General features: G+C 39.0%; 1 protein-coding gene across 2 annotated transcripts in view; it reads left to right on the top strand.

The window, feature by feature from the left end:
* RUNX2 (RUNX family transcription factor 2) overlaps positions 1-21,327 on the top strand; it is a 79,878-nt gene extending 58,551 nt beyond the window's left edge. Inside the window, exons 4-6 of one of the 2 annotated variants that reach the window (XM_063442063.1) lie at positions 379-552; positions 9,036-9,197; positions 20,331-21,327. In XM_063442063.1, coding sequence (XP_063298133.1) covers positions 379-552; positions 9,036-9,197; positions 20,331-20,806 — 812 coding nt within the window. In that variant the 3' untranslated portion in view covers positions 20,807-21,327. The remainder of the gene's footprint in view (positions 1-378; positions 553-9,035; positions 9,198-20,330) is intronic. The other variant, XM_063442064.1, reaches the window with a different exon arrangement.
* The last annotated feature ends 1,192 nt before the right edge of the window (positions 21,328-22,519 follow it).

Raw genomic sequence — 22,519 nt, 5'->3', positions numbered from 1 at the left:
TGCCTCGCTACTAAATATGTCGTTGATTGAGGTGAGAATATAATTTTTTTTTTTACTGGAAAATAAAAAAAATGTGGGGCACTCCATTCAAGTAACAAATCTAAAATATTTAGATACACTAGCTACAAGATTGTATAGGTGACCCCATGAATGAATTAACGCCCTTATTATGTCACTTGCAAGCTGCCTGTTCCCATGCTTGTTTTGGCTTTGGCCTTGTGGTGTACATTTGATGGATTGAAAGACAATGACGGGAACATAGATATATATTAATGCAGGTCATTTTCCTGCTGGATATTGCGTTAAAAATTTTTTTGTGTAGAAGGCTTTCCACTGACAATAATAATTAACTGTTATTTTATAATTTGCTGTTTCTAGGACACAGACAGAAGCTTGATGACTCTAAACCTAGTCTGTTCTCTGAACGGCTCAGTGATTTAGGGCGCATCCCTCATCCCAGTATGAGAGTGGGGGTCCCAACTCAGAGTCCACGCCCCTCCATGAACTCTGCACCAAGTCCTTTTAATCCACAAGGACAGAGTCAGATTGCAGGTAAGGGGCAGCCGTGGGGGATTCATAGATTATATTAAATTAGGATTGGGGAATAATTAATCTCAAAAGAGGTAATGTTTTAAATAAGTACCACAGTGGTCCCCCCATATTTATCGTAGCCTTTTGCTTGCAGCGGGCATTTTAATGGCCATCACTAGTAGTTTGGAAGGCTTTGTTGTCAAAGAAGGAGAAAAAAAGGTTTCTATGTAGTTATATGTGTTTAAACATATTGTGGAAAGATAGTCAATCAACAACCTCTTCATTTTCTTTAGTTAGCCTGTTAGTGTTCTCTGTGAATGGTTTGTCATTGGTTAACCTGCTAGAGTTTTCTCTTAATATTTTGCAGAGGAGTTAGAGCAATTATTTTATTTTATATTTATTTTATTTAATATTTTATAATGAATTAAAAAAGTGCATGTTCTGTGTACTGTACATTAATATAATATTAAACAAGAAAAGTCAATTTAGGTTATAAGACGCCTTACATATAATGTAAAATAGAGATAGAGATACCACTGGTGTGTTAACTAGTGTCTAAGTCTGTTGACATATTCACAATTGTTTTTTTTAAACATTCTACACATCACTGTAAAATGTGTCTTATTCGGAGCATCAGAGCAAAGTACTGGGTGTCCCTAGACATTGTAACATTACTTAATCATTAGGGAGCATCAACGCTACAAATTTGCTGAATATTTTTACCTAAGCTCGGATGGATATTGGCAAAAAGTATAATTGTAATTTTACACTTTTTTTTTTTCTGTTAAAGAAAATACTAAAAACATACTATTGGGATTAAGTAAGAAGAGCCTATTGAAATCTATGTGTAAATGACTGTGCTAAGAGTAGAAGACAATCTTACTCAAATGTCAGGTCAGGAAGAGATGCACGGACTTGACTACTAGAGGGAACCTGGGATGGGAATGAGATAAGATAAAGGATTAAGGCTTTGGAATGGGCTTATCCAATGTGTCAAAAAAGCAAGGAGTAGTGGACAATCAGTCAGGCAGTGAAGTTGCATTCCAGGGGAACGCTGTGCATCTGGGATAACGTCTGAAAAACCATTGAGCTGCCTACGTAATGCCGGTGGAGTTACCTTGTTGTCAGACTTTCTGGCCCTTAGGCATCATTGTGGGCAAAGACACACTATTGTGGTGTTCTGATAAATGCCTGACCCTACTAACCTCTAAATGGCCTTGTAAATGGACTCTCGGATTGACGTTAACCAGCACTTTCTTGCTATGGGGTGCTACCATTAAATACACCTGCAGCCTAGCTTGCTGAAGCGCTTTGTGTATGAATAGTGTGTGTTCTTTTTAATATTTTACAAAAAGTGCAGATTTCAATAGAAGTAGGCACTTTTTTAATATTAACCTTGTTACACACCCTGACTGTCAGTCAGTCAGTCAACCAGTTAACCTACTTTCTTGTAGTTTAGTGCAGCTAAACTCAAGAGGTGGCAATTGCTCAAAACTCCTACCTTGCAAATACGTGTCATTAAGCTGCAGTGGAAGCCTGTGATTGGACAGCCAGAGGAAGTCTGTTCTGGGGAAGTAAGTCAGGGCTTGCAAAGGCTGCAGATAGCAGATCTGCAGTTTTTAGATATACCCCCAATTTCAAAAAGGCTTTATTAAAGGAACACTATAGTCACCACAACAACTACAGTTTACAGCTCACTCAGCCGGCCACTAGAGGTGCTTACATGTTCTGCATGGAGGCGCTGAACATTCCCCACAGAGATACATTGACCCGTATGAGGAGAAGTTTGTGTATTAGGCTCCCAATGCTTTCCTATGAGATCATAAGAATTGTCGATCTCAGCCAAGGGGGCGGAGCGGGGTAGGACCAGCACTGTCTGACACAGGCGGCGCTGGAATAAAAGTACGTTTTAACCATTTTTAGTGGGGGCTGGGCTACCTAACGTGATTAACACTATAGGGTCAGGAATGCATGTTTGTATTTCTGATCCTATAGTGTTCCTTTAAATCAGGGGTCCTCAAACATCCGGCCCTAAGATCTGAACTACAACTCCCATAATTCTCTGGCTATCTATGTAATTCAAAGAATCATGGGAGTTGTAGTTCAGCAACATCTGGAGGGCCGGAGTTTGAGGACCCATGCTTTAAATGCACGTCTTCATTGGGGTATATCTACTTTTGTGCGGTGTAGTGTCCCTTTAACTTAAATGGTTCTTTTGGAAAAGGCTGTACATTGACAGCTTCTTGAGTTATACCTCACATGTAGATCATTAGAAATACCACCCTCTCAGAGATCTTTTACTGTTACCCACTGGGTATTGGTGTGTGAGTTTAGCTTTCCAATATGACTGTCTGTATACATGGCTTTCTTACGAAGTTATGGTTGCCTTGTGATTAATACTGAGCACATGATTCATGGAGCATTAATACGTGAACTACATATATATATATAGATCGCTTGTTTGTGTCAATGTCTTCCATTAAGGAAAAACTAGTTCCATACTATTCATATGCATTCCATTTACATTTCTGGAGATTCTGATACATTCCTCTGCAATATTCTTCCATTTTTACAAATCATTCCTGAGTAGATATTTTTTTTATCTAATATGTTGAATTGTATTAGATAAAAAAAAAGCCACAAAACACAATGCTTACGTTTTAAAGAATTCTCCTGTGACGGACTTGAAAAAAAAGCTGTCAGGAGGGTTTAGTCATCGAGTGTGATCTCGTTGTGCACATACTGCATGCAGAATTTCCAAACACGTATACTGTCATCACCTAACCTTAGATCTGCTGCTGATGGCCTCCGGCTAGTGATTTCGCTGAGTGATTTGTCCTTTGCAGCCACAGTTATTAGTTGTAAAATTAGCCTTTCGACTTGACAAGTCCTAGTTTGTCGATAAGTACACAAGTATAATCTTCCCAGACATTGGCATGTAATATACACCGACCTGGCAGATGTCTGTACTTTAATGTGAGTTGGATGTTCAGTTACTTGTCTCTTTCAAAGCAAGTGTAGTGCAAGAAGTAAATAGTGTCTCTTTCTTTCACGGAGGGGGAATATTATTACAGAGCTTCCACGAAAGCCATCGTTAGACGTAGGGTCATATCCCTATGTAAAAAACGATGTCTTTTGTCATATACAGTTCTAGCGATAATATTTTCAATGAGTTGGTCATATTTTTCACATTTTCTCCCTTATGTATAAATACAGTTTAACGGATGGCAGATTTGACATGGGATTTTTACGCCTGTTTAGTACGAAATCAAACATTAGTGTCATTTTAAAAAACAAAAGAAGGACTATCCCAAATTCCTATGCACATTTAAATATCTGGAGGGTTTTTATGGTATCACCCCAATGGCCATTAAAGTTTAAGCTCACCTACCACATCAAGGCAAAACCACTTGGGTAAGTCCTACACTAACAATTCACCTTGCACTACATTAACCCTTATTAACCCTTAATAGGAAACACATTGGTAGACGGCAGCATTGTAACATGGCTGTGTAATACAAACGCAAATAGGAACATAAAAAATTAAGCACTCAAACTTAGCAGCAAAGACTACAGTACACATCAGCCCCAATGCATACAATAAAAATCAAGAGTGTTAACTCAACAAGAGGTGGCACGGAACACCTACAAATCAGGCAGGGCTATTGGCTATTGACTAAACTCCAAATGCTCACAAATAATATACCAGTGCCCAAACTCAGGCTAAAATGTGGATGATCTGGAGAATTTTTCCAGATCAACAATTTTTGCCTTCATTACGTTTTTTTAATCCGATATTGGCAGATATAGAATCCCCTTAATCATCGGGAATGTGGATCACAACCAAGATTAAAAAGGTTGACTACAGATCCTGGTGCTCAACACAAGGGATCTAGCTATTCATGCCAACTAATTATCAGTAAATAACAATTGTGAAGCACCGCGGAATTTGTTGGCGCCATATAAATAATACTACCAGTAATAATAGCAAACCTCTTCTGCTGTGATAAATATGGATGCTTTCTTTCTCTGACATGTTAAACAGTGGCATTTCATATCAGCGTAAGAGTTTCACAAAAGTAGAGTCTAGAAGAAGGTCTTGCGTTTGCCAAAACCTGTACAGGTTAAAATGGTAATGTATAAAGTCACAGAATTGAAACAGAACGCTGGACTCCCCTTTTTATTCACCTCCCGTAGAATACACATCTCTATGGTTTATATTCTCAACGTTTATTGTATAGACCAGCTTAACCCCTTAAGGACACATGACATGTGTGACATGTCATGATTCCCTTTTATTCCAGAAGTTTGGTCCTTAAGGGGTTAAATCATGGACTAGTGCAGTCTACAAATTTTTCAGTGACACGTGAAATCTTCACGCTCTACACTTGGGACTGGCATTTGCTATTACTTTTAGGTGATATAAGTCATGACATGCGCATTGTCGTCTTTTTGGCCTATTCCAGTTATAACCAATTAACCTCCAATAAGCACAGACGCAAGGATTATTTGGCAAAAATATTCCACGGCTTTATTAATTATATATATATATATATATATATATATATATATAAAATAAGATATAAAATTTAAGAGGTCATTGTCACCAACATTTGAAAAGACATCCCCCCAATTAACATAACTAAATACCCAGACAATTACCTCAAAACATATTTACATAATATAAACATATAACAGTGTAACATATCATAAATAACATAAACATTAACACAGCCACCCAGGGCAACCATTTCCAATTGTAGGGGCATACCAAGACACCCCTACACCATTATCGTAGCCACCTTTTCACTGTAGGGGCATACCAAGACACCCCTACACCATTAACATAGCCACCAAGGGCATCCTTTTCCACTGTAGGGGCATACCAAGACACCCCTACACCATTATCCCAGCCACCAAGGGCATCCATTTCCAGTGTAGGGGCATACCGAGACACCCCTACACCCCCAGGTTCGTAGCTACCGCCGAGCTCGAACCTACCACCAAATCTAAAGGTAAGTATTCCTCCTGACCTATCCCACTTACCAAAAACCGACCTACCCCCAATTAAACTAAACCATCCCCCGCTGCCGTGACCAAGCGGGAGAGTCATAAATCTTAACCATTAACCCACTAAATTAGGGAGGGTGGGCGGGACAGCTAACAACAGGTAAAGATTTCAAATTAAAATGGAACCCAGTTTTAAAATGGCGAATATTTATATGACTAAGCCACTCCCCTTTTACCAATTGACCAATCAAGTAACACTCCTCCATAGGCCTGCCTCCTAGCTCTGTCAAGGCCCACTCCACCTAGCTTTGCTTATTCCATGGGCTTCATTTTGTAGATCCTATGACTTTCTTGCAAGCGATTGGTAAATATGAGTGTTTGTCTATCGGTGCAATGTATGATGTTAAACTAAATTAAACTTCACCAGCAAATATTGAATCCAGAATCTTTGAGATTCCCTCTTATTATAGGAGTGGAAGAGAGTTTCCTAGTCTTAAATGTCTTAGAGACTTTGTTAAATCTACTGTTAAAATCACCCAGCGTTCGTACATACTGTGTGAAGATAATTTGGTCTATTAGGAGACTGTCACCAGATAATTTAAGTGGGACCCAGTTTGCTCTTGTCTGTGGGACTGACCCTTTAGTTGCTGGAGGATATTGTAAGAAACAGGCGGTTGTGTTTGGCAACTGATAAGTTAAGGTCTGTCTTGTTTTTGTTTTTTTTTTTTGTTTGTGAGCCACGCTGAAAATATCACTGAGCGGATAAAAAGAAACCTCAGATCTTCAGCATGTGCAGCGTACGAGTGCTGGGGTTGATCTTCAAAGCGAGAGCGCGACTTGTTTGGAAGCAGATAACTAGCAGGGCTCAGTGTTTGAAGCTTGGTGAAATGTTTGCCTGTAGCACTCACAGGAAGGAGCTGTTTGCATGCGAGCCTGTATCTCAGGCTTGCTTCCTCGCTCTTCTCGTGTTCAGGAAGTTTAGCTTCTCATGCAGACTATGCGTGCTGCAACCTATTCTTTATCACTCATACCTACCTTACAGAATTAAAATGGGTTATTGTTTGATCCTTATCACATTTCTCTTAGAAACTGTTTATCATTATTATTTTTTCATTTGAGATTAACTAATGTAAGGCATTAAGAGACACACACATAAACTACACTATACATTCACAATGTAGATCCTTATATTCTATTTACTATTCTGGTCAGTAGAATACCCTGCTATAAAATCATCATCTTTGTTATCAGTTTAATTTATCTAACCTTTTACGGTCTAAGCACAGCAATATATAACTGTCGAGCATTTCTATTTATGGGAATCAGATCATGTCTCTGAGCCACGATTAGACCCACTTGTCCCTCTTTTCTTGGAGCACAACATTTGCTGTGTTACAAGTATGTCGTCATAGAGGTCACAGTAACAAACCTTACCGTAATGTGTGGGGTGTGTGAGTGTATCGTGGATCTTTACTATAGTGGAACGTAAGGTAATGTTCAATGTGTGCGTGAATGTAGGAAGTAAGATCCTTCTCTTGCTGGCTGTAAATGGCTCTGAAAATAGAAAACAAGGTCTGATCAAAGTAGCTCTGTCACCTGAACATTTCAGTGGAATATTAATTGTCATTATGGGGGTTGCAACTTTATATGCAATTACTCCTTGAAAGTCTGCTAGTGTTTTCCCATGGGGGTAGCCATCTTTGAACATCTTTGAATTACATGTGATGTCAGCAGGCAATTAGAGATTAGCCTCTAGCTATATGCTGTGCATAAATGGCAATGGCCCTATGATGCTGTGTACTCAACATGCCAAAGATTAGCTGTTAACTTTTCTTTTTTTTTAATAAAAAAATCAACTCAACATAAAGACTTTTTAAAAATCTTTTTTAACGCTGTTAAGGATTGTTTTTGGTGTCAGAGCCACTTTAACTACGGTAATTACCTTGCTGTAGAGAAAATTATTATCTTACAAATGGCAATGGCAACAGAGAAGATACCCTTAGGTTTGCATATATGATTGTATAGGAGTTAAAATCCATTTGAATTATTGACATCACAAATGTCTAATAAGATAATACATAGTAGATAAGTTAGAATATAAAAAGGGGAGCCTCCCATGATCTGACAAGGAATCTTTTTAGTTTTTTAGTATCTTCAAAGACACCTTATCAATGTTCTCCATCACTTTTTTCTTTTTCTTTATAGCAAACATACATTCCTCCAATCTGTTCTCCTAGCTAACATGGGACCACGTTTTCTGTCACATATGTTTAATATAAAGGTTTGTGGAAGATAGTTAATAGATGTAAAGTACAGAGACCTAAACTTGAACTCAGTCAGACATCTTGGAGTCACAGTACATAACTAAACCCCGGTATCCCCGAATATGCACTTTTTATTCCCCACATTTGTATCCATCACTCATGGCCATATGGACTTCTCGTCGGGAGCACTAATTTCCGTTTGTCCTGTTATTCTAGTGCTATTAGGGTGGTGCTGTACAGCCGTTTTGGCAGCATGGAGTGTCGTGCCGTTTCCATAAGTCATATTGTTTGTTTTATTTCAATTTTATTTCCTAATATTTTCAACCGAAGGAAATCTAAACTGCAGGGTTTCGTTGAGAAGCCAATTTATGCAAGAGGGTGAAAACCTATCTGGATTTTTGTAGGTCAGACTAATGAGGTCTGGTTTAATAATTCAGAAACCATTCAGTCCTTAAGCAGTGATCCACCATACTTACTGCATGTCCGTTTAAATCGAGGAGGACAGAGATACAAGTAGGACGTCGTCCAACCAAGACTTGGTCCAACTCCTGGACGGTCATTAATGGGATTAAGGATTTTTTTTCCTCTTGGAATTACTTGACTTTGCTGAAAGTGCTTCTGGTTAATGCAGAAATTAGGCATTTGAGTATTTTGGCAACTTGTACAGAACATGAAGCAGATTTCTTTACTTTGTTTTGCACTGTCCTTGTTTTATTTTTTTGTTATAAGGGCAGGATTAGCAGGCAATATGTAGCTTAATGGGATATAACACACTGGGTGGGGATGCATTTATATATTTGGGTCAGAACAATGAAAAAAAAATATATTTTTTACTTTTGTATTAATACAAGGATAGAAAATAACAGAAATATGTAATACATTTATTTTTGTTGACAGACACATGCACAATACATGGTTAATTAACCCTTAAATAACAACGGGGAAAAATAGTTTATGTGGTCATTCAATACACAATGTATTGACCATCAGCTGGCAAACCTTAAATCAAAGTACCTTGATGCATAGAACATATTGACGTGGATGCTTAGGACATTTTATTTAATTTTAGCTATTGTTGGCTGTCAATGTACTGCACATCGCTGTTTATTGAAAACATCCCTTTATGAAAGAATGCATTTTTAAAGCTTGAAGTAGTCAGGGAGGTATTTCATCCCACTTCAGGTAAAAGATATCAACAACTTAAAATATTCTCTTTTTTTTTACTTTTAGACCCCAGGCAGACACAGTCATCCCCTCCATGGTCATATGACCAGTCATATCCGTCCTACTTGAGTCAGATGACATCTCCATCCATTCATTCCACAACTCCATTGTCGTCCACCCGAGGTACAGGGCTTCCAGCTATCACCGATGTGCCCAGACGCCTCTCAGGTAATGTGCGGACCATGTCCCAGTACCAGAACTTCTCACACTCTCATACCATTACGGTTAACATTGCAAACCAACATGTATCTCTTGACCATTTCCTTGATCTGCAGTGATTTTGCTTCACGAGATATTTTCTCTTGGCATTCTAAAGTAACCTAAAACAGTATGGATAGACTGTGTAGGCAACTGTCTCCGAAAGTACTCATTGAAGTGTCATCATCAAGGCTCTGATCCGGAGTGTTCTTCAAAAGGATGATAATATGCCACGATTCAATAGCCAGTAGCATTAGATTGAACACATGAGAGCATATGGAAATAGTTCTTAATAAAAATAGAAGAGAATAGAAAAAAACTACAATAATATTCCGAAACATGTTCAATTATAAAAAATATATTTATATTATTTTTTTTAAACATAATTTAAAAACAAGTTCCAGACTTGCATATGCCACTGTGTATGAAGTATAAAGAATTTGAGGCTATGCCAGTCACAAAATAAACTTAATTCTGCTTCTATGTAATAAAGCGTGTAAAGAGGTCAGGAGTGGTCAACAAATCGAAGCAGAATTAAACATGATTCACTTCTGATATCTCCAATAATCTAGGGGTTACGTTCCCACCCTCCCATCTATCTTGACACGGGTTCCTTAATGTATTTCTGTTATGTTAATAAAAATACAGTCACATTTTCCCTTTTAATGTTTATAGTCTACACAGTCTACATATCCCAATAAATCATATATATATATATATATATATAAAGCAGTTGCCATTTGTAATGGGAAAAACTATCCTTTGTATTAATAATACACATTGACTTAAAAATAGTAATGGAAACCTATCTAAAGACTTGTTTGAATTTTCTCCAGGAGTTGAAGGGAATCTGTAGTGTTAGGGATCCAAATCATTATAGTTACCTCTGGTCCTCCTCCCCCTTCCCCTTTACACGCCCCCTGGCTTCCAAGGGGTTAAAAAAAACTTTTAAAACTTACCCGATTCCAGCGCTGAAGTCCCTCGGTGCTGGGTCGGTGCTCTGCCTCCCCCAACATCATCTGATGGGGGGGGGGTGGCTAATGTGCGTGTGCCAAGTGCATTAGACCCTCAACATAGGAAAGCCTTGATCAAATGCTTTCTATGGGGATGTTACTGATACTGGATGTCCTCGTGCAGAGCGTGCGGACGTCCAGTGTCTGTAAGGCAAGCAAAGCCGGTTAACCACTATGAAGTGCCTCTAGTGGCTGTCTGATTGATAGCCACTAGAGGCAGCATTAGTCCTGCAATGTATTTATTGTACTTATGCAGTTTCTCAGAAACTGCAATGTTTTACATTGCAGGACTAAGTGGGACAGGGACACTGAGATGAAGTAGTCTGGGTGAATATAGTGTCCCTTTAAGTTGAGATGAGCCAAGCATCATCATAAACCAAAGTTGATTTGCATTAAATGCCTTGGCTATGCCTTATCAGAAGGCAATATTAACATCACAGTACATTTAAAACACAAACACAATAACACTGATTTAATACGTGTTTAGACTTACTTGGTTGTGTGAGTGTTAAAAACACTCCTTGGGAAGTTGGTATTTTACATACGAATACTACAAGACAACATGGATAATTAATTTATACAAAAAATGTTTAATTATTATTTGTAAATAAAGTTTTTGTTTTGATAAAAACTTTAATTACATTAAAAAAAATAAAAAATCATTGCAGATAATTTAACCTGTAAGTCTTTAATCTATTATCCAATCTCTGAGTGGTGTTACCCTCGAGCTATGCCGCTTTTTATCCGAGCCGGAAAGGCAGACAATTAAAAATCACAAAGCAGACTAAACAGACACATTGTGCGGCTACTGTGCAGCTATGTCGTTTGTTTTCCAGTCTGTTCATTTGCACTAATTATGCTGGTGTGTGGGTGTTATAATTGCTGTAGTCACACCCAGCTCTGCCCAAGTTGGTATGTTATATTTACTTTAGCCAAGGAAATATGGGCATTAAACCGTCTTTACTCTTAGAACCAAACATCACAAAGACAACAAGCTTCGTGTATTAATAAACAGATACGCAATATTGCATCACATCACTTAGGGACCTCTTACCCTGCCCAGCGTTGACGTTTAAAACAAATGCTACCATTGAGTCTTTTATAATGGTGTAAATAAAAACACAACCCCTTTATTAATACAATTAAATCATTGAAATAATTATCAGCCCCTTGTCTCTAGTAAATAAACTGGAATAAGGGGACTGGAATTCCATGGACAGTAATCATATATAATTGAAGGGGCACTATTAGGTACCCACACATTAGGTGTCCAATACTGAATGTTTGTTGTTGTTTTTTTAATATTAATCTTCTTTATGTTTTTTTTTTTTTTTTTACAATTTGTTTTGCTCCATTAGCAAAACAAAAGTGTGTCAGCATTTGGACCTCCTCGCACCATAACAACTTCATTCGGGTTACGTTTTTATTATGCCCGTTGTGCTCCTTTAATCACATCCTTGGCTTTATTCAGAAATGATTCGCTTTGCAGTATCTGTCTTCACGTGCTACTTTTCACGACGCCATGAAACCTGGGTTCTGCTGTGAATTTTTTGGTTCTGGATATGACATAGTAGTGAATGGCTTGCATAATTAAAACCTGGAACATGCTCCTTTTCTTTATATTGTGTCCACTGTTGCCACACAGTTCGGGAAACTCCAAGCCACCCACCCACCCACCAGAAACGTATTTATGTAGTACAGGTGATCGTTTGTCAGTACAAACGTACAACTTTGTAGAACTCCTTCAGACTTATAAACACCGAATGTTAGTGAATTAAATCTGAAGGGCAAAATTGAGGCTACCGTTGCCAAGCTGTGACTATCAGTGTGTTGGAGAAATTTTCCAAATCAGTTAATTTAGTCCCAGTTTTGCCTTTTGAGTCACAAAAATTTGGTGTTAATAAATAAACTTGTTAAATGACTTTTCGCTGAACCCCCCCCCCCGCCCCCCCCCAAAAAAAACAACGCTGCCCAAGAAATATAGCTAAGAAAGAATAACTACAACTTAGTAGACAGAAAGATAACGTGACATGCGACTGGGCTCCTAATCAAACAAGTGGATTGCATGAGCTTAGGCTTTCAGCTTTTTCTGGACTACAACTCCCTTTACTCTCAGCCAGCCGTAGTTAAAGCTACATTCTCGCTCTTTCGTTGGTGGACAGGATGAGCTTCTACAGTCAGAGCGTGTGCTAGATCTACCCTGGGTCAGGCGATTAAAATCCTCATTGCTGATATCTTGTAGAGAAATCAAGATCTTTATTCCTTCTTGATCCTTGGTAACACATTTTCAGCTCTACGCACTCCCCGGGGCCATGAGTCACACTGACCTCTGCATAAGGCTTTTAAAACATGCTTCATCAAAGGTTAAACCCTCACGTAACCTCTCCCCGAAGCTTCTTTTGGGGAGATTAACTTTTCAGAAATTCACTGGGATTATAAATGATACTTAGAAACAAAAACGCTAATTAACCACACATGTTATCAAATAAAGCGCAGGCTTTGTACTCATGTTTTTTCTCTGATACTAGACAGGAATTTGATCAATTGTAGAAATGGCAGGTGCTAGTTACTGTTGGAAGAAGGCAGACTCCTACAATTTGCCGAAGCCATAAATCATCAGATTCTTTCTTTTGGGATTACCCCCCGCCCCCCCTATTTTCTTCGGCTCCCCACCCTTGATAAAAGCTAAAACAAAGGCAGACCGGGTGGGTTTGTCGTCTGCGCGTGTTTAAAGTCTTATCATGGTCTCGTAACCACATCTGAAGCCACTCGGCTAGTTATGAATTTCATGGAAACGGATTCTATCAAAGTGTTTCCATATGTTGATTCCCAGTATATCTCGTCCTTTCCGAGCGGAATACAAACGCACGCAAGGCTGTAAATGACTTGAGGATGTGACAGTGAAGTCACATGACCGCCGTGGCTCTGTGTGTGGCCCCCTGTTAGATAAACCAGCTGCCAGAGGGTTGGCATTTGTTTTGCAGTATATCTGGTTTCAAAGCAAAGCCTTTTCCCCGTTTTTGGAGTTCCTAATCAATCTGTCAGGGAGCCCTGCTGGTTTCCGCTCATTGAAAAGTGTCTTTTTTTTTTGAAGGAGAAGGCTTTATGGAAAATGAAAAGTAATGTCTCATCTGCCAGCGTTACTTTCTCTTGAAATATGGGCACTTGAAAGATCTCGCTTGTTAGAGATTTATTACATTATTATAAAATCCTACTGCCAGCAGGATCTTTCTGTTTTTTCAATTCGAAATAATATGCTTGCACATCTCATCACCTAGAGCAGGAGGTAGGACACCCTCGGACCTCCAGATGTTGTGGACTACATCTCCCTTGATGCTTTGCCAACATTACGGCTGTTAAGAGCATTATGGGAGATGCAGTCCACAACACGTGGAGTGCCAAAGGTTGCCTATCCTGGAACTATCGAGCTTCTAAACGCAGAAAAGTAGTTATTTTCTATAATACTCCTATCTTTGTTTATTAGATTATCCCCACATCTTGTGAAGGACCAATGTCCGATGATGCTTTTTTCTTATGACACCCTGCTCAGTGATAGCTTGTCCTGGTCATGTGTTGTGTAAGGCACCTGACCGTATAAAGCAGGTAACTCCATCTGCATGGACAGAATTGTTACGATGACATGGATGGTCAATTTGACACCGGTCTCTAAGGGGTTAATACATGTATTGGAATAAACACTGGTGACTCTCGCAGGAGTGGAATCCATTCTGTAAACATTCCAGAAAAAAGAAAATAGACTTGAAAAATGCTAGACCGGAAAGTAAGCTTCATTTTATTTATTTATCAACAGTCATCCTTTTTTGCTACTCATCAAGTTATATTTAACCCCATAATGATGAGAGAGAGCGCTAAGGCTCTATATATATGAGATTGAACGATTGAGAGCGCCAGTAGGGAACATAGATTATATGAGTTAGAGTTCGGGATTATTTATGAGAGTTACATTTAGGGATTGTAGGGGTTAAGTCAGTTAGGAGCAGGAGTTTAAGGCTAGGGGCTACTGAGTTTGGGAGTTATAGGTGTTCGGGAGAGGAGCTGGGTTAGAGATTTGGGAGTTGCAGGTAGGCAGAGGCATACCTAGGGTCTCTAGCGCCCTTGGCGAGAAGCTGTCTCGGCCCCCCCCCCCCCACACGATTTGGATCAAGGTCAATCATTTTTTATTGTCTGCATTTCCACAGTGAGCATGGCTCTTGGTATTTGAGCATAGTACCCAAATTAGATGTAGGCTAAACATGCTGTATCACATTCAAAAGAAAAATAAAACCTGTTCCTGATAATTCTTAGGAACAGAGTCCTGCCAATCACCCAAATTCCTCCCCTCTATATGAAATCAGTGCAAGGAGAACTCATACAAACCATCCCATCTGCTAGTACACAGGGAATAGCAAAGCTCCATACACAATGCTTTCCCAATAATGCCAATAATAATAATAATAATATGTGTTAGCAGCTTCAAATCATAAATATATATTTACACACACATATTTAGGCTTGTGTGATGATGGTGATGTGCCAGAGGAATGCTTGTCACCATATTGCAAGCATAGTACAGGCACATCTATGTCTCCCCCATGTCTCATTACCCTTTACATCTATGTCTCCCCCCATGCTCATTGCCCTTTACATTTGTCTCCCCCATGTCTCAATACCCCTTACATCTATGTCCCCCACCCTTACATCTATGTCTCCCTCCATATTTCACTACCCCTTACATCTATGTCCCCCACCCTTACATCTATGTCTCCCTCCAAATTTCACTACCCCTTACATCTATGTCTCCCCCCATGTCTCACTACCCTTTACATTCATGTCTTCCCCCCATGTCTCAATACCCCTTACATCTATCTCCCCCCCATGTCTCACTACCCTTTACATTCATGTCTTCCCCCATGTCTCCATACCCCCCCACCCCCCCTTTCCTCTTCATCCATATTTCCCTCCTTCCCTAAGGCAGGCAGCTTTTACACTAACAGCCTGCTCTATGCTACACACTGTTGGCTCCCCTCCCTGCCGTTTTACCACACATAGCAGGGAAGGGAGACCTCTGGATGTACACACCCGGGGGGCATTGATTCATACTGAGCGCCGGGTGGTCACATGACACCTGGCGCTCCTAAGCAGAGTCACCATTCTATAATTCCGGACAAACCATAAGAAGGTCCTGTGCACCATTCCCTTCCTAGCACTAATCATGTATGTCCGTCAACCTCAATCTCAGATGCATTTTTTTTTTTCAAATTCTTTTTCTTTATCGTGTGCCTACGTGAATCTCAAGTCATTCGCGTGAAGCAAATATTTGATTTGTAAATGTCTGCGATCACACTCTGTCTTATCTCTCCGTGGGATGAATTTATCAATGCGTAGGGTGCTTTACTCTGAATATAGCTCTATTACTCCAGGGCTGAACCACAATTATTATTATTTTACTTGTGAGTAGATGAAATAGCTGTGGCTTTATAGTTTTGCGTCTTATTAAAATAAACAAAGCAGCTTATTAAAATAAATGTTTACAAACAAAAACATGGGGACTTCCCTGTGAAGGTTTCCGCAACTTAATGAAGGGAAATGGAATGTTTATAAAGTTCCTGTTATGGGCGTCAGTCTTACTGCAAACATTTTCCTTACTCCACCTGTTTTAATGTACAATCATAGAGCCATGCCGTGTTTTTATCTATAACAAGTTTGCTGTTGTTAAATTCCTTTTTTTTTTTTTTTATACTCAACCCTCCCTAGAGTTTTTCCAATGGAACTGTCATTGCCTAGGTGTTCTCTTTAACTCCAACCTCTCCTTCACGCTTCATGTCCAGTCGATCGTCAAATCCTGCCCCTTCCATCTCAAAAACGTAGCGCGCACCCCCCCTATTTAACGCTGGACACGGCTAAGGTGCTTATCCATATACCACTATCCTCTCTCGCCTTGACTACTGCAATCTGCTTCTCAGTGGTCTTATGTGTTCCCAACTTGCCCAGTTACAGTCTATATTATTATTATTATTATTATTTATAAAGCGCCAACAAGTTCCATAGCGCTGTACAATGAGTGGACTAACAGACAAGTATTTGTAACCAGACGAGTTGGACGCACAGGAACAGAGGGATTGAGGGCCCTGCTAAATGAGCTTACATGCTAGAGGGAGTGGGGTAAAGTGACACAAAAGGTAAGGGTAGGGTAGAAAAGTAGTTTGCTAGGATAGTGTTCATTAAGGGCTTAGTGTTTTGTATATAAGCGAGGCTTATCTTCCTTTTCACCTGCACCTCTCTAGCCTCTGCCCTCTGGCTTCTGATAAGATATCTGGCTCAATGTAAGATCCTGACACTTGCTTACAAATCTCTACACATTGCTGCTGCCACTTACCTATCCTCCCTAATACACAAGTATGTCTCGTCCACGTCCCCACTCTCTGTCAAAAAACGTGCTTCTATCCCCTGTTCGTACTCTCAACCCTGACGTTCATCTTCAAGACTTCAAGGCATTGTAGGTACATAGAATATAAAACCAGAATCCTATGATTAATCCCAGTTTGGGCTTGTATTGCAATGCTCAGTTACTCCACATGCGCTGTTATTTAATCTGTTCCAATTACGATACTCATTAACCCAGACAACAGACTGCACCTTGCACGTGGAGTTCTAGAAGATACGCTAATGTACCACACATTGGTGTATTATATAGTGCTAATTGTGCAGGTTTAGTCTAGTGTATTCAAGCTCTGAGTATGATGTGACCCCTATCTATAGTTTAATGAAGGCATTGTTATTCGCTAAAGTTGTCAGGAGTTAAAAACTTATTAAAGGTGAATTTTGAAATTAGCTTTGATTCTCTGACACTTCACATTTCAGTGGATAGACCTGAGAAAGTTGTATTCATTAAACTGGGAGCTATGGACAATTACCTAGGCAATTGCAAATTGAGGGCAAACTAGCCGGAGATATCCCCTCTGACCACCCCAACTCATTTTTTATTTATTAACTAAATTCCAATGTTATATGTGGCATTCAAGACCCTTCGATAACCCCTTTCTAAGAATCCCGAGCAGTAATTGTAGAATTTTACCAAACGTTGAGCTCAGTTCATATATAAAATAATGCAAAGTGACTGCAGAAAAGTTGGCAGGGTGTTTAGTGTAGGTTATCAAATTAATATTGCCATTATTATATAATTAGCCTGACATTGCAATGAGGACTCAGTTACAACCGCACTATTGTAATTGAGTCTGAAGGGGCAAACTGCTGAGAGGCTGGGAGAAATTTACTCTTGATTAGTCCCATCAAACCACAACTTTGGGCTAGTAATTGTTAAACGAGAGGCAACAGAAATTACCTGGCATCTGTAAATATGAAGGCAGGGGGCCGTGTGCTACCTTATGGGATTGTAAAGGCTAATGCAGATAGCGGAGAGAGGGGGTGTGTGTGTATGTGTGTGTGTGTGCGTGTCGGGAGTAGAGGAGGCTGCAGAAGGGAAGAAAAGTCCATTGAGGAGACTTATAGCCTGGAATGGAGCCAATCTTGGGTTCTTAATGAGACGCTTGCAACAAAATAAATGGAAACACATGTTTTTTGATCGTTTTGTTTCTGACCAAAATATACAGGGGAAAAAGGAGGGGGGGAATTAAAGGGCAGTGTGACTTTTAGTTTTAAGTTTGTAGGTTTCCTTTTTTTTTCTTCTTTTAGAATTTAAATTATTATTATTATTATTTTGTAATAGATTCAATGAATGCAAATGCAGTATATAAATTTCCATAAGGAATGCTCACAGATATGAATTAAAACACTCCCAAACAATATAAAACACACATTATTGTACTCACAATCACACTGTATAATATAAACAAGTTAATACATTAATGGAGAGTTTGGGCATTCGCACCTGCACTAACAATCCCATTGCATCATAAAGAGAGGTTGCATTGCAAAAAACATACATGTACCATCAAAAAATCGACACGCATAAGATTTGGTTACGGTTACACTTGTGCATTCGGTTTTGGCTGAATTGCAATTCATCTGAATTTAGGCCAATCTGCTATTTGGCCAAATGCTGTATCTGGATGTAAAACCAAACAAGTGATTGGCCCAATAGCTGAACATGTTCATTTAATCTAAAAAAAAAAAAGACATGATTAATGGAAAAAAGAATGATTAATGGCTAATGTACAACCAATAAATTCACAGATTGACTAAGAATTGACCAAAATAGGGGGAAAAGGAGGCGCAGTAAAACAGAAATAAAAATCTATATTTATGTATTTAATGATTATATACAGAATGTATAGATTTTATTTTACGGCTTCCCCTCTTACATTTTCTATGTATATATTTATATCATGTATATATTTTGCAGTACACTGATTGGCTCATTTTTTTTTTTTCAATTTGTAGTTTTTTATTGATTTATCACAGGAAAGGGGTACAGAAAGGAAGAAATAAAAAAGGGAGGTGGTTGACATTCACAATACGTGTTCAGTACATTAAGTTCGTCATTACATGGTTAATAAGCCAATTATTCTCTTCAAATCCAACAGTTCAGACTAGCTAACACACATTAATCTGTTCTCGGTTTTCCCTTGCATATCATCACTGGCTAACACAAGGATCTTGTGCTAATGTTGTTCAGGTATGTGCGTTATCTGACACAGTGGTACTATGTGTACGAGAGAGTGCCCCCCACAGGTTAATTGCTCTGTCGATGGGGAGCAGCTGTATCGTGGTCACAGAAGCATAAACCTTTATGCGCGCCCGTGTCCAAACGGCCACTCTGTAAGCATTGATCCACGCAACTCCACTACCTGGCTGTTATAGCCTTGTGAGAACCTTGGGGGAGACCTACAGAACTTGTCCAGAATGCAATAGGTTAGCCCAGTTGGCTATCTCTATTAGGGTATTTAGGCTGTGCTAATATTTGTATATGACCTGTCTTTCAATGGACTCTAGTCCCAATTGGACACTTAAGTGTGATACTCAATGTACCACCGTACTGTTACTGGGGGAGGGAGAGGGAAAAAGGGGGAAATATTCAAGGGGAGCACACAGCTGCCTGTCTGCCCTGAAGCACCATTCTGCGATGCATAAGTGTCCTGTAAGGATTCCCCGATTATGCTTAGAGCCTCTATACCCCTATGGCCGCTCCCGGCCTAACATCTTTGTTATAATCTATAGGTGTGCTCCATTGGGCTCCAACATGCATCATAATCCTGTACATTGGCTCCCCTCTATTCAGATTAGTAAAACTATAAACTTTACAACTATGTATATGTGGGTTACTTCATTCAATGGTCCACTACGCCCACGTGGGCGGCACCCTTGTCTTATGATATGTGACATTATCCTTCCTCGCCCACTCTTATCACCCATTGATTATGGGCCAAGGTGGCGAATTTGTTCGAGAGACTATGTCGGTTCAATCCCTTTTCGTATGTCAGATTCATGTTAATTTGCCGAAGTAGGGCCTCCTTGGTGGGTGCTAGATCCTGTTTCCATGCCCTAGCTATTAGTGTGTTTGCTGATATAAGGATATGAAATAATAAACGGGAATCCGTGTTATTGAACTCCTCTAGTCCCATAAATAGGAGTCCGCACTCCGGAGTAATTGTGAGTTCCCTACCCAGGGCCAGGCCCGCTATCTCCTCCACCGCCCTCCAGTAATTTGTCAATTGCGGACATGTCCACCATATATGATACATTGTTCCCCTATCTCCCTGGCATCTCCAGCATGTCCTAGAGGTGTTTGGGTAGATTCTCCCCAATCGGTCCGGTACCATGTACCAGCGGTATTGGATTTTGCGCATTTGTTGATTGGCTCATTTTGACGCCCTTTTTGATTCGTCCAAAACATTTTTCTGAATATTTTTCACGGACAATATTCGGACCATCTGAACCTTCAACTGAATGAGTGTCTGAGCTCCTGAAATAATTTATTTCCATAAAAATATGGTTTCACGGTACCACAATTTTCTGCCATGCACAAGCCTAGTTATTGCACAGATGGATTTTATTTGAGTATTATACGGCAATAAGGTCACTGTCCTCGGAATCATGTAATTAACCCTCTGCTTACTTTTTTCTGTTTTAGGTGCCTCAGAACTGGGCCCATTTTCCGATCCAAGGCAGTTTACAAGTATTTCATCCCTAACGGAGAGTCGCTTTTCCAACCCGCGCATGCACTATCCTGCAACATTTACATACACTCCTCCAGTCACCTCAGGGATGTCGTTGGGTATGTCTGCAACCACTCATTACCATACCTATCTACCACCACCTTATCCAGGCTCATCCCAGAACCAAAGTGGACCCTTCCAGACCAGCAGCACTCCTTACCTTTACTATGGTACATCATCTGGATCATACCAATTCCCTATGGTTCCAGGGGGTGACCGGTCGCCTTCTAGGATGCTTCCACCTTGTACTACTTCAAATGGTGGCACATTGCTAAACCCCAATTTAGGTAACCAGAATGATGGTGTAGATGCTGACGGAAGCCATAGCAGTTCTCCTACCGTCCTGAATTCCAGTGGTCGAATGGATGAGTCTGTTTGGAGGCCTTATTGAGTACTTATTTTTACCTGTGGCCAAATTGCCTATACGATAACAATACGAAAGTGCCTTTTCAAAACATATTCTATGCAATGTCAAGTTTAAATGCAACTCATTGAGACTTTTATATCATGATGCAATAGAACTTAACTGGCAATAATTACGCCTTTAAGTTACAAACGAGTTCGATAAAAGCACACTTTGCCTTAAATATTCATTTTTGTATTTTATTATAATAATATTTATATTGACCTTAACCATTCCAAAGAAAGTTATACGGTAGTTTTTTTTTTCTCATTGAAGTGACTTGTGTCAACCAGGGAAAATAAGGGAAAAAAAATAATAAAATTTTCGCTGCCACTTCCTGCCTTATCTACAACAAAAGGGAAATCCTGGATTTTGAATGATTTCCACTCGAGAAACTGCACAAAATACTTTTTTTTCAATGACCAAACCCTTGCGGTACATTGTAGCGTCAACATCACACCTTTTATGGACTAAGCAAGGTGCACTTATAAAAAAAACTTTTTTTTATTTTATTTTATTTTTTTGCTTTTTTTTGTCAAAGCAACAAGTACACAATAATAATAATAATAAAAAAAAAAAATATTTTGCCTAAGCATAAAAAGTAGCAATATTCGCTCTAGTGGTATGAATTTTATGTTGTGATGTATGGCTAGTCTTATTTTTAAATTATCAATGTGTATAAAATTGGAGGAACTTTTTTTTTTTCTTTTGCTAATTTTGATCAAGGTTTTTACATTTTAATTTATAATTATTTAATGATATTTGGACCATCAAGTGTTTGTTCTATAATGTACTGACAGGTCCCTAAACATGTATATTTTTGTTGTTTTTTTTTTGTTTTGTTTTTGTCAAACCAACTTAAATTTCTCCATTGAGATGATAAATATCTTTTATATTCAATTTTATATTGGTTAACAAAATGTGTTCTATATAACTCTGAGGATAGTGAGTAAGTTACGAAGGAATCTGTGTTTACTATTGTTTTGCTTAATTTCTGCCGAAACAAGCCTTTAGTTTATTTATGTGCAATGCATTGTAGGGAAAAAGATGCATCCATGGCTTAAAAGGGACGGTATTTTTTCCAAAAATAAAATTTCTTAGAAATCTCCAGCTTTTCCATAGGCCACTGATAGAGATATTAAATGTCTTTAAGTTATATTTATGTGATCTTCACTTTTTTTATTGCGATCTGGGAGTTGAAGATGTCCCTAATTACCTTTTTTTGGCTGTTCTTCAAATACTAACTTTACAGCCAAATTAGGGGCACAGAGACCATTTTTAACTTTGGTAGTTTAACCCCTTAAGGGCACATGACATGTGTGACATGTCATGATTCCCTTTTATTCCAGAAGTTTGGTCCTTAAGGAGTTAATAGCAATACTCCCGTTAAAGTCAATGGAAAAACTACTATTTAATTAGCAAGGATAAATATATTTCTAATCGTATAAATTAGCCACAGTTCATTCAAATGAAGTTATTATGGTGCGACGATGTCCCAGGCAATGGCTTTTCGTTACGGGTTAAACCGTTAATGAAAGGTTTAACTTTAAAGTCTTATGTCTGGCGCCCGTCAGCTCTGAAATTAAACTTCCTTCAATCAGGAAGCCTCGGACCGTTGGACCGGGGCTATCAACCTTTTTTGCTTTTATGAACGGAGAATGCTGATAAGTACATTCATGAAAATTTAATTAAAAAAGCAAC

The sequence above is a fragment of the Pelobates fuscus genome, chromosome 2, assembly GCF_036172605.1.
Source record: "Pelobates fuscus isolate aPelFus1 chromosome 2, aPelFus1.pri, whole genome shotgun sequence".
In the NCBI taxonomy this organism is placed as follows: domain Eukaryota; kingdom Metazoa; phylum Chordata; class Amphibia; order Anura; family Pelobatidae; genus Pelobates; species Pelobates fuscus.
This window is presented reverse-complemented; position numbering and strand designations above follow the sequence as displayed.